We start from the raw sequence: 15,166 nt of genomic DNA, 5'->3' as shown, positions 1-15,166 counted from the left end.
GCACCCAACTGCCACATTTATATAAAGTGTGTCATTACAACCTTTGGCCTTGTGATAGTTATTCAGTTTAGCAAAAGATTAAAAAAATAATTTTAAAAAAGAAGAAAAGACAAGTTGATCATTATTTCATCACACACAAAAAGAGAATCTCGTCTGCCCTTTCACCGCTGTTTACAAAACAAAAGCACGTAAAAACTTAAGTTGTATAAAACACACAACTTCAAGCAGGGTGTTTAAATCGCCTAACTTTACAGTAATATAAATGCCTTTGGTATTATGTATAGTAATTCTGCAGCCTATACAAACTTCTTATTAGAGCTACTGTACTCTTCAGTCATGTACCAAGAGTACTTGAAAGCATCGCGAATTTCTATAAAACGACGTTTTTCTTTTCAAAACAAGTGACGGCATCAGAAACTGCTCTTCTAGTCCCCACATGTCTGTGCCTCATTTCCCAGTAGTTTGGGTGTGTTAGCGGCTGCTTTTTCGCCTTTTTAAATTATACACAACTTACAATTCCCAGTCTCCCTCACCCCCCATAAACGCAGCAGGTAAAGTTAGGTCAATTTTAGGAGTGATTAATAACCAAGTGACTCTAAATACATGACACATTTATGTTTTGAGCAAGCTCTTTATTTTGCGTCACATATTTGATGTGTGCTTTTCAACAAGTTACAATGTGAGAATACAAGTTTCTTGCTTTTTTTTTTTTTTTAATATGTTTAGAGGGCGTTGGCAAACCTGTCAGATCAAAGGTCTGCTGGTCTGCTGGCAGCTGTAGACTGGCAAACAAAAGGATTTAAATGAACTGCTCACAATCACTTCTGGGCTTTTCTTCCTTTTACCTCATGTAAGTACAATTTTAGTGTAAACTTTAACTGCCCTCTGCCATGACTCAAAAGTTTTCTGAGCACCAGTTCCAGTGTGGGCCGATCCCTCTGCGATACATCTCTGTATTGTAGCCTTAGACGAGACACACACTAAACTAGCCACAGATGTCAGTTTGTAAAATTTGTGGAAAACAAAAGTTTTTTAACCTCTGAATAAATGCCTCTTGTATATAGGCCTATATAATTTTTTTTTACTCATTGTACAGTACAATTACATGATTTTAAATGAGGTTATATTCACATAAACCCTTTTTTATCCACACGTCGTACAACGTCGAGAGACTGCCGTTCCCCGCCAGGCTTCTGAGTGCACATCCGCACTTACTTTGGTGATAAAAATGACTTGTTACAGCATAATTTCACAGAGATAAATTGACATCATTTCACAAGCTCCAACTTGTGCGTCCCTTCCCATTAAAGTAAACACGGTTAATCAGTGCTTCGAGGCAGACATCTTTTCTTTCCTCCACTGCTAGACGACTGAAGATTTCTTAAAAATGAGGAATGAATTTAAGCATATCTTTGTTATGGTTGGGATTTTAAAGCCCTTCTTTTCAGAAGCTTGTGTTATATGCTAGTGTCAGAAGGGACGTGGGGGGATTATTATCTCAAATTTGATCTAAGAAACAAAAAAAAGGTAGTTGTAAAACATTACTTACGTTGTAAAGCCTGGTGCTACAGTCACACGAGGACACAACAGTCTAAGCGCGCACACACACACACACACGTACTGTTACAGATAAGCAATAAAAATGCACAGTTCCACCGTCTCTCATACGCACATTAAGCTGGACGACTACACGCACTGATTAACAGGGTTTGGTCTTCAAGTCTTGACTTCAGTGAGTATTAAAAACTTCAGCTGCTGCAGCTGTTTATCTTCTTCTGCTCCTTCTGTTGGGAAAGCAGCGTGGTTTGACACAGAGGTCAAGCAGTAACTTCTGGTCCAGTTTTGGAAAGCTTTTGTTTTTTAGCAAATTGTTTTGTTTCATGTACTTCTGTGACGAGGAAAGGGGGGAAGGAAAAACAAAGCATTTTCAGTCAAATGTGTTTGAGCCTCCAGTTTTGTACTGCCTTCAAGTGGAGGAACTGCAGGCTCAGGTGGTTATCCTGTGGTTTGGTGACAGTGTTGGTACCAAGACGCTGCAGGGAGGCTTCGAGGTTCAGGTTTTCTCCCAGGGTGCCTTTATAGTGGCGTCAAATGGAGCTTGAGTTTTGAGGAGCAGCACTAGCGGCCTTTGTTCTTTTTGGCATTTCCCTAAAGAAAAAACACACACACACACACACACACAAAAGTGAGCTCAGTCCTCTAAACTCAAAGCAAGCCATATCCAGGGTTGGTGCAAAAGCTAACGCTCTGTGTTGCATTTCAGTGCAGTGACTAAGACAGACAAAATTCGTATTCCGTTTCAAAAACTGAAAAACATGCTGAGGCTGGTGTGCTGGCCTTCAAGAGAAAAATCGCCCCTTTAGATCACAAACATGCCGGGTCCTGAAACTTCCCAGCATGCAGCCATCCGTGTGCGCACAAGCAGGGGCATGCACGTTTTTTCTTCTTTTAAAAAAAAAAAAAAAACAACAGCCCTCTCCTTTACTGCTCCTGTAGCTTAATGGCTTTTTCAGACGTCTGCGGCAGGTGCTTTTCCCATTAAACCTCGCAACAACCGCAACGCCACCGCTGACCTCCCACTTCACCTCATAACTGAGAAACTTTACAATGTCACACTTCACTAGCGGCTGATCCTTCACACTCCACGTGGCCGTATCGCTTCTCTTTCGAGATTTGGAGGGACAGGGTGGTGGCACGGTTTGGTCTGTAAATGTTCAACGAGGAATTACTGTCAGCTTTATTCACGTGCCAAACACATTTGCTTCGCTGACATGAACGCTCACTTTCGTAGAGATCAGGTGACGGATTTCCACTGCGGAATATTCCACTTGTTTACCTTAAAAAACTCCTGTATGTTTTGGGTCACTGTCCATGTGTAGCGTGAAGCACCATCCAATCAACCCTGCTTCATCTGTGTGAATCTGAGCAGAGAGTATAGCTCGATACACTCCGTAATTCACCCAGCTGTTTCTACCTTCTGTCACATCACCAATAAACCATAGTGACCCATCGTTACTGTAAGCCGAGCGTGACCACACCATCACACATTAATGCTTTGAATTATGAGCTGATCCCAGCCCGCCCCGTTACATTCTTCTCCCCTTAATTCTGCTACAAGTTGATTTTAGCTTCATCTGTCCAAAGAATATTGTTCCTGAGCTGGTCGGCCTTTTATAGATGTGTTTTGGCAGTCTAATCTGCACCTTCTACTGTTGTGGCTAATCACCGGTTTGCTCCTTGTGGTGAACCCTTTTACTCTCATTATGGCAGACTTTGAAAACGATACGCCTACCTCCTGGAAGAGTGTTTTTCACTCAGCAGGATGTTTAAAGGCTTTTTTCCTCTGCTTATGGAAATGATCCTGTGATCATCCACCATTTAACCTCTCAAAAATATATCGAACTGTTTATTCGGCTGGTGGATTTGTGTTGTTTTCTCATTGTAACGATGACCTTCTTCACTTGGACCAGCTGACGTTGACCACACATTTTAGTGTTCACAGAAAAGTGCAAATGCCAGCGTGAACTAGAATCAACTCCAGAACTTTAATCAGAATCAGAATACTTTATTGATCCCTGGGGGAAATTATTTAACTTTAACTTGCTTAATTAATGCCAAATTGAATGTATATACGTAAGCAAAGTCTACACATTAATGTTGTTGCGTTGACATACGCATTCAAATGATATCACCGCCCAAACATTTCAGAAACCTAACTGGAGACTGGCAGCACCTCACAGCTGAGAGCAAACCCTGAGAGGGAACCAAAATTTTAAAAAGAAAATATTGCAAAAGAAGCTGGAATTCAAAAGGTTATACCTTGCTGCCCATTTTGAGCGTGTCGATTTCCTCTCGCTGCTTGCTCAAAGTCTCGTTCATGCTGCACAGATGGTCGCTCATCATGCTAAGCTGGTCTTCGTAGCTCCTCTTAGTCGTAGCCAGCTCATCCTGCGTGTCAGGCCCAAACAGTTACAAAGTGAATGCTTTTTGACTTGAAAGGACGCTAATGTTTACGCTTTATGCTATAACTGGAAGCTCTTTGGCAGTGCATCATACCTGCAAGCGTGTGATATTCTGATTAGCCAGTTTGACCTCCTCACTGAAAGTCTCCCGCGACTTCTCGGCAATGGCTAATCTCTTAGCCAAAGCTCGACACTACAAAGGGAAAGAGAAAAGTAAACAACTTGCTGTGCCCTGATGATTTTAAAGCATGTCTGGCAGGCTTTACAGATCGGTTTCAAAAGCTGCAATAACAGGAAGGATTTCTTTGAAAAGTAGGTTTATTTAAGAAGAGTGTCAAAGTTGCAGGAGATCCACAATATTAGTCTCTGCTGTTAAACCGTCACGTCTAACTCGACATCAGGCGCATTTCTGTTGCTATAATGCCAAACTAAGGCAAGTGACAGTAACTTTAACAAGTCATTTACATCGAGGGTAAGACACAACATATTACTTAAAATATTTAGTGTCGGTTTTTCAGTGGAGATGGTAATAACCCCGACTCGAGAACCATTTTCAAAGCACAAAGAGAATATGTACTTGTAAGGCAAACTAACGGTCTTTCTTATGACACACAGTTACTTTGATAAACAACTTTCAGTAAGATCTTCACCTCAGAGTGAAAGTGCACAGCTTTGCTATCTGAAATCTGGAGTTGGGTGGTGAGCTCTCCTACTCTGGCCATGTAGTGGCTCTTTATCAGCTGCTCCCTAGACTCCTCGTCTCCCACCTGCAAAGTCAGACACAACATCAAGCTACACAAGATTTTGTTGTCCTTGGAGGGAGCATTATTAGATGGGTACAAATTCTGCACTTAAATATTTTAATCAGATGTACGGACACTCACATGCTCATCTGTAGGTGTTGTGCACAACATTCCAACCTGGTGACAAAAAAAAAGAAACGAAAAGTAAGACAAATGTAAAATATATAAGAAAAACACAAAAACAGACATGCAGGATATAGCTACTAACTACAACACACGTGTTACAGCTACTTGAAACAAACATTATGAGAGCAATCTCAGCACTGAATAACAACAGCATTCTCCTACTCTGCCACATCAGCTCTTGGACGTCTGTGTTTTATTAACCGGCTTAGTGTGGAAGCCAGAAGAAAACAACAATAATACTCCCTTTGTTGAAACAAATCAGTGCCAAGGACACAAAATTTCCCCTGCAAAGTGAAAGCAAACAGCAGACCGAGCGGTCACGGAGAAGTACCAGGCTCGTGCACAGCGTCGGCTCTTTTTCTGCAGCTTTCAGTTCTGCCGCTGCTTCTTCGTGGCCCCGCGTGAGTGCGCCGGCTGCAGCCGTTTGCGAGTTCGGACTTCCCCCGAGAGCTGCTGCTAGCTGCGCTTCCAGTTCCGCAATGCGCTGGTTCTCCTTTTCCAGCCGCACCTTCCCTAACTGGGCCTCCAGCAGCCAGTGCTCCTTCTCCTGCTCCAGACGAGCAATCTTCTCTTGGCTCTGCTGCACCTGCAGGAGGCCAATGGGGAGAAGGAGAGAAGTGGACAGTGAGCTTGTGGATACGGAAACGAGCAAAGGTTAGGAGTTGTAAGAAGGAAACTATACAATAATCCTCACTGGGTTTTATTATATGGCTTCGCACTTTGATAAAGTGACACATTTATGTGAAACATTGGGCACTTTAAAAAGTAAAACATCAACAGCTTTGCTAGCTGTCCACACCTCAGATAATACATGACACGACTGTGTTAAGACAGGACAGTTTTTTCTCTACTTGTATCACCAATTTATCCGTATCTCTGTATTTTTACCTGCTGAGTGAGACCTTCTCTGCTCTCAGTGGAGCTGGTTAGTATGCGACGGTTTGACAGGGCTTCTCTGTACGGAACAGACTGGGGCTTGGCCTAAATGGGTGAATAAAACACTTATTTTAGTCATTTATCATTTTTAAAAATCCATGTAATATTTTTAAAGAATTTGAATTCTGCAGAAGCAGGCTTAAAATAACACTCAAATTGATTAAAAGTAAATGAAAAAATGGAATTATAAAATATAAAAACAACGTAAAAGCAGATCAAAACATTTATAAGATGTAAAATGTAGATATGAGACTCTCTGAGAGATGAAATACTTACAAAGACTTTCTTAATGCTTTTGAAAAGATATTACAAATCAGTGTTTTTAATCTCACTAAGCACACTGATCTAAAGTCTGTGAGCTGTAAGTTGAAAGGCTTCAGTGTTTCCTACTGATTCAAATCCTGTTTGTGGTTGGGAGACGTGTGTGTGCATATATGCGCTTCATTTCGTCCCCCCCCTCTGCATACATTTTATTTGCCAAGTACTCTGTGACAAGTAAATAACTCAGCAATATAATCAGCTGCTGCTCCGATGAGGGTTTCTCCTGCGAATCAACTCCACTGTTTCGGACTGCAGCTGGTGACGGTAGCCCTCGCTCTGCTCTGCAAGTCAGCGCAGAGGAGCGTGAACCAGTTCTCCACCTGCTGCAGGTGTCGATTAAAGCGGCCCTCCGACTCAGGGCGGTTCTCCAGGGCACGTGAGGGGGCGGGGACCACTGCTCCTGTGCTGCCAACTGCAGTACAAGACGGAGGAGCTGCACTCCGAACGCAAGTCAAGATCCCCTTTTGGGAAGCGGCTAAATGATATTAAGCACTTGCAACGATCCAACCAGTAGGAAAAACATGAAATATGAATTTAAAGGCATAATAAATACTAAAAGTAGTTGAAAGACAGAACCTCTCAGCCAGCCCAAGTAAAGTCTATTTAAGGGAAAAGGGAATAAAGTGGGAAATAGCATGCTACACACACTAACCTTTTTGACAGCTTGGATATAGGCTGTTGCCTTCTTTTTGTTGGCCAGCATACTCTCTGCTTGCACGGGGTTAAGAGCTGCCGTGCTGCCTCTCGGACTGTAGCCCGATGATGTGAAGAAGTCCAAGTTGTTGCTGAAGAAGGTGGCAATCTGCAGCAAGTTACAGCGACATCACGTGTCAGATCTCTCAAACAAAACGGATATCTCCTCAGCTGAAGAAACCCTGACACTCAGCGTTCTGTTTACCCTGAGATTAGCCGCTGTGTTTACAGCAGAGAGCCAATTCCACCACCAAGTATTGAGGAAGATAAATGTTGGAGCAATTAAGCCTCTGCCTGCTTGCAAAATGCAGCTCACTCCACATGTCGTGGGCTGTGCTGCAACCCAGTGGAGTGTCATCCAATCGGCACACACACACTTCAGCCGACAATTCGCTCGATTCACAAAAATCATTCATCCCTGTGCTCTTGCTGGGGAGCAGCTGTACAGACTGCAATTTGGACTGTGTCTTTCAACGTTTAACCGCTGCCCACCTGAGTCCCGCACTTCTGTGCTCTTCCATTTGTGGCAATTTACCAATGTGACCCAGTTGCAGAGACAACTCACTGCTACTTACAATTACGCCTTTATGTATTGAAGCTAAACATACACTACAGGAGATATAAACCTGGCTGCTGCCTGCCCCCTGTTGGCCATACCTTGCCGGTGCAGCTAGTTAAAGAACCCAGAGATCCCAGGAGGCACTCTGTGGTGGTACAGAGCTTTTGGGTGACGGTGGGGAGCTCCCGCTCAATGTCGGCCTTCTGGTTGTAATGCTTTGACATCTCTGGACACACAAGGAGCAAAAAAGAACAGCAGGATTTGCTTTATGTTCCAAATTTAGCTTAATAAACGTGGCTCAATCAGTGCCTCGCTCCCTGACCGGTGTTTTTTTTAACAATAACCAACAGATTTTCACAATATTCTCATACACTAAAACTGCAAGATTTGAGTGAACATTTAACTAAAATACCCAAACAAAGGCGCTTGTTACAGAAACCCATTCTCACAGCTAATTGCCTACAAAAGTGACTCTTCTCCAAAGAGCAAAAAATTATGCTTCCGTCTGCTGATTCATTTGAATAAACTTTACACTGAATCTTCTGGATATTTAGTCCTTAAAAAGCTGCTTTTGCTGTACTATTTATGAATGAAGTACATAAAGAAATCTGTGTACGAAAACAGATCCACCCACCTTTAATGGCATCATGTAGACTGTGCAGGCAGGCGGCCAGCTGGGTGAAGACGGCTGACGTGTTGCTGTGTGGCATGGCATCCTGCCGAACACCTGAGACACATCGCGCACATTCGTCAGACATGTCTGCTCGTCACTTCATAAACCCTCTGCTGTATTTACATACTACCAAATTCCTCTATTCCTTCAGGAAAAACAGCATTTAAATGAATATGTATGTATATAATTATTCTGGCACAGTACTGACTGAGAGCTTTTAGACAAAAAGAGCTCAAATGCTGTGTGATAACCTACTGGGTAAGGCCAAAAGGTTAATGTAGTTCTGCAGTTTCTCAAACACAGATGTCACTCGCTTGATGTCACTCTGCAGCTCCTGGTTTTTCGCACTAAGGGCAGCAGTACAAAGAGGTGCCTCGCACTCTTCTTCGAGGCTGAAAGCACAAGACACCCATCACAATAGCCTCCTCCACTCTATTTGTCTCACACACGTGTACACACACACACACACACACACACTGCTGACCTTTTTAACTGGTAGGGAAGAATCTTTTGGAGAAAGTGGGTGTATGACGAGAAGTTGTCAGAAAAAATTTTCAGCTTGACCACAGTTTCCTTTCATTCAAAACAGAAAATCACAATTAGTGTCAATTTGTTTTCTGTCTCTAAACAAACATATGACCTCCACACCCTCCATCCAAAACGTACCAGTACTGTGACAGTGTCCTCTGTGATGCTTTGGTATAACTGGAGAAAGCTGTCCTCCAGGGGGCGCACATAGGCTGCATTCTCATGCAGATACTGAGAAAACTGGGTTAAGAGAAGGAACGTACATTAAACGAAATGCGCCTCCTTATCTGGCACCAATAAGGCTAGCATAGTTAACTACAACCAGATGTGAAAAGTCTTTGTTAGTCTGGTAAAAAATTATTGCGACTTCCTAGATGGATGTGTTTACTGGCACCTTGTATGTTTGCAAGACTGCTTTTTTATTGTAATACCTAGACTGATTTTCCTAAAATCTTGCCTCTGACATACACCCTCAATAAAATAATCATTAAAAAGTCATTAAAAAAAACAAACTAATAAAAACTCAACTAAAACTAAACATTTTCAATCAATGAGAACTAAACTGAAACAAAGGAACCCACTCGGGAAACCGACTGAATTAAAATAAAAAGTCAAAATGAAATAAAAAATAAGAGCTGATTAGAAAATGCAAAACTATAATGGCTTTGAACACCAGCATGCATTGTATTTGACAGAATGCCTGTACCTTCCCTGTATGGCTGCCTCACCTTCTGGTTCAGAGGGGAGATGGTCTCAATAGAGGAGTCCAGGGGGTAGATGTGTACTCTCTGCTCTGTGTAGGAGTGGACGTTCAACAGAGCAGCCACCAAATCCTGGATGAAACTCATGGCCTGGCCTGCTACATCCCGGGCCTTCAGCTGAAAGGCGGCACAGTGCACAGATCGCTACTTTACCACCCTTTCTACCTAAAGGCAACTCAGTGTGTTATCGCTACATTGCTGTACAGGTAATATTTTTAAAGGTGGTTACTTGAGATGTGAATCTGTACTTGCAATACACCCGAATGTGTTTGTTTTCTCACTTACCTGGTGCCTTCGATTGTGTGATGGCACGTTTAGGCTGTTGTAGTCACTAAATTCTGCAGAGATGGAGGAGAAAAAAAAGCAGCATGTAAACTAGAGCAGAACTTCAACCCCCGCAATGAACTTTTATTAACTTTGCAAACACAGTTTAATTGGTTGCGTCAGCGCAGCGTTACAGTCGTGTGTAGCGTTACAGTGCTTACTCCAGGGTAGCGTGTAGTTATAGTATCACTGACAAGGATGGAAATGTTCTCAAATAGTACCAGATACTCACTGGTGTCATTAAAGGGCACTTTCTCCTGGATAACACTGCTGCTTTGTTTCACCTGTCTGTTCAGCTCCGACTGGCACCGCCTCAGCTGCTGCTGGCTGCAGAGGGAGATCGAAGAAGTGTTGAGCTGCTCCCAACATGCATTTCAAGTTTGTGTAATTCAGTTTAAAAATGCAATGTGCAGAAATGTGTACTGCAAGATTTGCATCATGGCTCTACAAAATGTATTATGTACATATCTTGTATTTGTCAAAGTCAGTTCAACACTCACATGTAGGGATGGGTACCGGTGTTCTGACATAAACGGTAGTAACCAGACCGAAAAGCAGCGCACATTTCGGTGCTTTATTTCGGTGCTTTTTTTTCCTGAGCTGTGATACACTTTAGATTCTAGCCAATCGTTTTACGTTTCCGAGGATAGTAGGCGGGGCCAGGTACGTACGTTCAGTTAGAGCAGAGCTACAGATTAAAAATGTCCAAGGCGAAGCGGTCAAAAGTCTGGCTGTACTTCATAGCAAAATATGCAAACTCAGCAGCCTGCAACAAGTGCTTTAAGCTGATACTGTGATACTGTCAAAGGAGGTAACACCTCAAATCCGATGAAACACCTGGCGACGCATAGCGTTTTTTTTAAAAGCCGAGAAATGCGCCGTATTTGATAGCTTGCTGCGAGACCTCACACCGAGCACATCTACTGCGGGTGGGTTGCCTGTTATGCAACATCCCCCAAAAACACGAAGAGGAGAGTCCTGGCCCCTAGCCCTGCCAGTGTAGCAGAAATGATGACGGATGATGGTGGCAGCAGCCGTTCTTCTCTGCGTGAGTAGCTAATTTACGTTGAGTAGGCTAACCACGTTATTACATTAATGCATGTAAGGTGAACTAGCAAACATCATCATAGCTACATGCGGCTGTCCTCTTGTTTGATGGCAGATACTCCCTTCACCCTGGCTAAAAAGGCTAAAATGACCAAAGAAAAAGTGGAAAACAGTTAAACATGAGAGGTTTAGGACAAAGTTTGTGTTTTTTTTTCCATTGTTTAAGCACTGCTTCCAGCCAAGAGTGATACCATATATGCCCCATAGCTGCAGAAAAGGCTAACATTGTTATCTTTTTACAAAAACCAGCTGAACATGAGAGGTTTTTGGACCAATTTTGTGTTCTCCATTCTTTAAGCACCGGTTTGAGCACCGTTTGAGCACCGGCACCGTTTCAAAAGTACCGATTTGGCACCGGTATCGGATAAAACCTAAACGATACCCATCCCTACTCACATGGTTACTTACAGTTACTATGCTGAACAATGTTATAGAAGAATTAAATCATTCAAACTACGAATAAAATGTATATTTACCAGTCTTCTGTTCGCATTCTGCACTCTTTTGCTTCTCGTTCCAGAGTTTGTGCTTTCACCTGTAAAAACAGGGGGAAAAAAATAATTTTTTAAAAATTAAATGTTATCAAAATTGGCAATTGTGTGAACAACTTCAATGTTTCTCCCACTGAGCCCTTACCTCTAAACGTGCTTTGTCACTCTGCAGCCGCTCGATCGTTTCTGCATACTTTGTGGTGAGCCCGTCCACGACGCCATGGTGCTGCTCTGCATCCTTCTCCAGCTTTTCTAGTCGCTCCCTCAGCTCAGCCTCCGTCTTCTTGTGCCGCTCGTCTGCTTCGTAAAACTGACAAAGACACAGCAGGAAGCACAGCTGTCACATACGTGACCTCCCCTCATATCCTAGACACATTCACTGTAAAATTTGTATTTTAAACATGCACTCTAAGCACCGCGTGGCTGCCTACTTGGATGTGAAGTCGCTCATTTTCTTCTATCTTTTTCTGCAGGTCCTCATCAAAAACACTCTGGGTTTGCAGGCCGTGCTGTGAAGGAGAGTCTCCTTTACTCTGGAGGAGATTGGGGGGCTATTAACTATCAACTTGTCAGACAAACATTACTGTGAAACTACCATAACTTTAAGACCACTACAAAAAAATAAATAAATATATACTGCTCCCGCTAGTCCACTGTGTAGCCACTCCCGCATTTCCCCCTTTCCCCTCATGTTCACCTTCCCCTTTTTGCCCTTAGCTTCACTAGCAGCCAGCTCCTCTTGTAGCAGCTCCACCCTCTTGGCCAGCTGCTGGTTCCTGAAACTGAGACTGTCCATCTCCTGCTCCTGCTTCCTCAGACTCTGGTCTCTCTGCTTCAGCTGCTCCTAATGGCAGAAAGAAAGTAATGACTTTGATGAATAACACATGCAAGCAAATCACAGCCTTTAAAACAACATGAAGTCATTCTGTTGTCATTGTGCGACAGCAACATAATTCATGGTAACACTGCAACAAGTACAGGTCAGACTTGGTGATCACATTTGGTTTGCAAATATGAAAAACAGAGTTGCTTACAATGTCATTTCAATGCTTGCTTTCTCAATACTTTGCTTTCTTTTTTAAATATACATCATTGTACCTTTAGTGAGGCAGAGTTGGCCTGTTCATCCACAACCCCCTTCTTCAGCACTTGGTTCTGGGCACGTAGCTGTGAAGTACACACACACAGAGGAAAAAAACCATTCAGATGTAAAAAGTACAAACTGCTGTTTGAGATGCAAATGCAATTTTAAAATAAAGAGTACACGGATTTTTTATTCAATTCTATGTAGACAAGATCAGAGCAGGTAATCAAATAATAGTCTCCGCTGCAATTTTGCCTCCTAATGACTCCAAAAACAAGAAAATTGAGATGAATCCATTAGTGTGTTTCAGTGTTGCTCTCATTTTGCCTTCTGTTATAAATCATGTGACTTTTACCGTTCTCTATAAGCCCAAAATATTACGTTTGAGATAAATATGAAGAAGAAACGTATTGTCTGTCAGACTGTGGCATGCTTGTGTCCGGTCTTTTTTTAATATACTTCAAGTTCAAGTCAAGAAAAGTTTGCTTACTGAGTGACTTTTCCACATTTATAAGTAATGAGTTATGAGTACTGACCATACAGGAGAAACCCGAACTCAGTGCTTTTTACTGTATGATCAGTAGCCTCTAAAGACATGCTTATTACAGCAAGAGTCTGTGCAACAATCACACAGTCAGCATTTCCTGAGGATCATACACTGTTTGGCTGCTGGTGGGGAGGAGCAGAGTGGAACAGGAAACAGCTATAACGCTCCCGGAGCTGTCAGCTGACACAGAAACAAAGGCCACACAGGCTTTACTGTCTCTAAACTGTTTAACCATTAAACAATAGTTTACATCCTTTGAACACCGCTTATTTCTAATGCAGCATGCAAGACATTTTCCCACGCAGCCTAAGGAAAATGCACCAAACAAAGCATTAAAGCTACACACAGGCTGATAATGACACCTGTGTGTGTAGCCTCGGCGGCTAGCCTACATCTGTGATAATCTACCTTATTCCAGGTGAACTGTATTAGCTTCTGCTATACCCAACAAAGTAGGTTCTATGGTCTAAGTTATGTGTATGTCTTTGACAAGCTGATCTGCTTCACTTCACTTTACTAATCATAAATATCTCAGGTGTTGTTTTCCATTGAGTTCAAGTTCACGCAAGGCACAAAACACCGGGTAGCTGACGCTGATAGCTCACTGACAGGTTCTGTGTAGTAGCCTTGTTAGCAATAACAGGTAACAGGTATCGTTAGCAGTAAACAGAGGCGGTGTTTTACCTTTGAATACTCCTGTGCCAGTTTGCTGTATTTTGTCTGCAGGTCTGTAACGTTAGCCATGGCGACGCTATCTAGTCGCCAACCGGTGATGCTAGGAAACGTTAATCCTCAGTAGCCGGACTGGCCAAAGGCTGTCCGGTTAGCTTAGTATGTAGTTCACGGTGTCAGTTACTTGCAAGGTTGACGTCGGAGACGGTGAGCTGTAACCTGGCTAACTCAGGTCGGTTAGCCCACTGGTAAAATTTCTTAATCCAACAAGGCTTCTTCCGCTACCTGTGAGAACTGAACTCGGGTACATTATGACAGTAGGTCTGTCATCAGTCCCGGAAAATAAAACGGACAGTGGTCAACAGTTCATTTCCCAAAACACGTGTTTATTCCGATCTAACAGTAATGTCCCCTTTTTTTCAAGTTAGCACCAGTAACGCCGACAGAGCCTGTTAGCTAAGCGAAGCGAAGAGGCTATGTAGCAAAACAAACCCCGACGAGGAGCGACACATGTATGTGGTTTTATCTGACAGGAGCCGGTGACCCGCGGCGTCCGCAAATCCTATTAGAGAGTAAAGGTAGCGGCTGCTCGGCTAGCAAAACAGCCCTAAATCCCCATTCATTTGAAGGAATACTTTCATTTTCTAGCTAACCCGCAAAATCCTCCTGAAGTCTGAGCCAACAAGAGAGGCGAGCACCGAGGTCAAAGTGCAGAAAACAGAGAAGAAGGGAGAAGGAGAAAGCAGGGCGCCACCTAGCGTTTGAAGAAATAGATAGATAGATAGATAGATAGATAGATAGATAGATAGATAGATAGATATCATTTACTTACTGTCATTTAAATTGTAGCACACTGTATTGTTATTTTTTCTTTTTGTTATGAAGTATATATTTGAATGACTTTTAATTTGATTATAGCTCTTCAAAGATTTTCTCAGTCATTTCACACTCCATTGATTAAACTAGACTTCTATAGTGAAAAGTATTGATGACGAAGGAGCATGCAGGCAAATGAATTAGTTGTACTTCCTGACCTTACTTCCTGTCAGCTCGCAAAATGACTGTGAACCAGTTGACATCAACAATGCATCAGTATGTTTTTTTGGGTGTCTTAAAAAGTAATTAGCTGGTGCAGCAGCTTTTTAAATTATGTTTAGCAAGCAAAGTGAAAAAAAGTGGTGCTGGAAAGAGGAAGGAGACAGAGAACAGAATCAGCATACTGCCAGTTCTTTGGCTATCAGCAGCTGATCACATAACCCAAATGATGAAACTGTATTTGGCGTTTTTGTAAAGGACTAAAATATTGTTACTTCTCAAACATTGAAATTAGATACTCTTACTATAATACTGTGTGTGTGGCATGTCTGGAAGTTGGTCCTCTGAAAATGATGAGGAATTCTAGAAATGAGTCTCCCAATCCAATCAGTTTGTGAAGACCTGTGGCTAATGGGCTTGTCTTCTTTGTTCTGTTCTTATATACATCAGAGTTGTCGTTATGTTACTTTACCAAGCCGTTTAAATCTGATTGGGGTGTGTGGTAGTCTAGTTGAGAAAGATGGTGTGAGTTTATAGCAAAAAT

General features: G+C 42.5%; 1 protein-coding gene across 2 annotated transcripts; it reads right to left on the bottom strand.

The window, feature by feature from the left end:
- Positions 1-611: 611 nt before the first annotated feature.
- Positions 612-14,295, bottom strand: ppp1r21 (protein phosphatase 1, regulatory subunit 21). Of its 2 annotated transcripts, none has more exons than XM_082556627.1 (22): positions 13,600-14,295; positions 12,383-12,451; positions 11,982-12,128; positions 11,716-11,817; positions 11,430-11,594; positions 11,270-11,328; positions 9,919-10,013; positions 9,648-9,700; positions 9,330-9,479; positions 8,740-8,841; positions 8,558-8,646; positions 8,329-8,465; positions 8,035-8,127; positions 7,499-7,626; positions 6,801-6,950; positions 5,780-5,872; positions 5,223-5,477; positions 4,847-4,882; positions 4,613-4,729; positions 4,057-4,155; positions 3,820-3,948; positions 612-2,148 (listed from the first exon to the last, which is right to left on the bottom strand). In XM_082556627.1, the coding sequence occupies exons 1-22, from the start codon at positions 13,657-13,659 to the stop codon at positions 2,119-2,121; spliced, it is 2,358 nt and encodes a 785-aa protein (XP_082412753.1). In that variant the 5' UTR covers positions 13,660-14,295; the 3' UTR covers positions 612-2,118. The 2 variants fall into 2 exon arrangements, with proteins under 2 accessions (XP_082412753.1, XP_082412754.1); XM_082556628.1 differs by having other exon boundaries at positions 11,716-11,793.
- Positions 14,296-15,166: the final 871 nt, after the last annotated feature.

The sequence above is a fragment of the Aulonocara stuartgranti genome (genome assembly GCF_965226115.1).
Source record: "Aulonocara stuartgranti genome assembly, chromosome: 13".
Taxonomy (NCBI): Eukaryota; Metazoa; Chordata; class Actinopteri; order Cichliformes; family Cichlidae; genus Aulonocara; species Aulonocara stuartgranti.
This window is presented reverse-complemented; position numbering and strand designations above follow the sequence as displayed.

Bases quoted from the DNA above. Each gene is read 5' to 3' on its own strand.
- ppp1r21 (XM_082556627.1), bottom strand. From the start codon at position 13,659: ATGGCTAACGTTACAGACCTGCAGACAAAATACAGCAAACTGGCACAG. The intron at 11,818-11,981 runs GTGAACATGAGG...AATCTCCTCCAG, and splicing joins CTAAGGGCAAAAAGGGGAAG to AGTAAAGGAGACTCTCCTTC. The intron at 2,149-3,819 runs GTATAACCTTTT...TTTTTTCTTTAG, and splicing joins CGCTCAAAATGGGCAGCAAG to GGAAATGCCAAAAAGAACAA.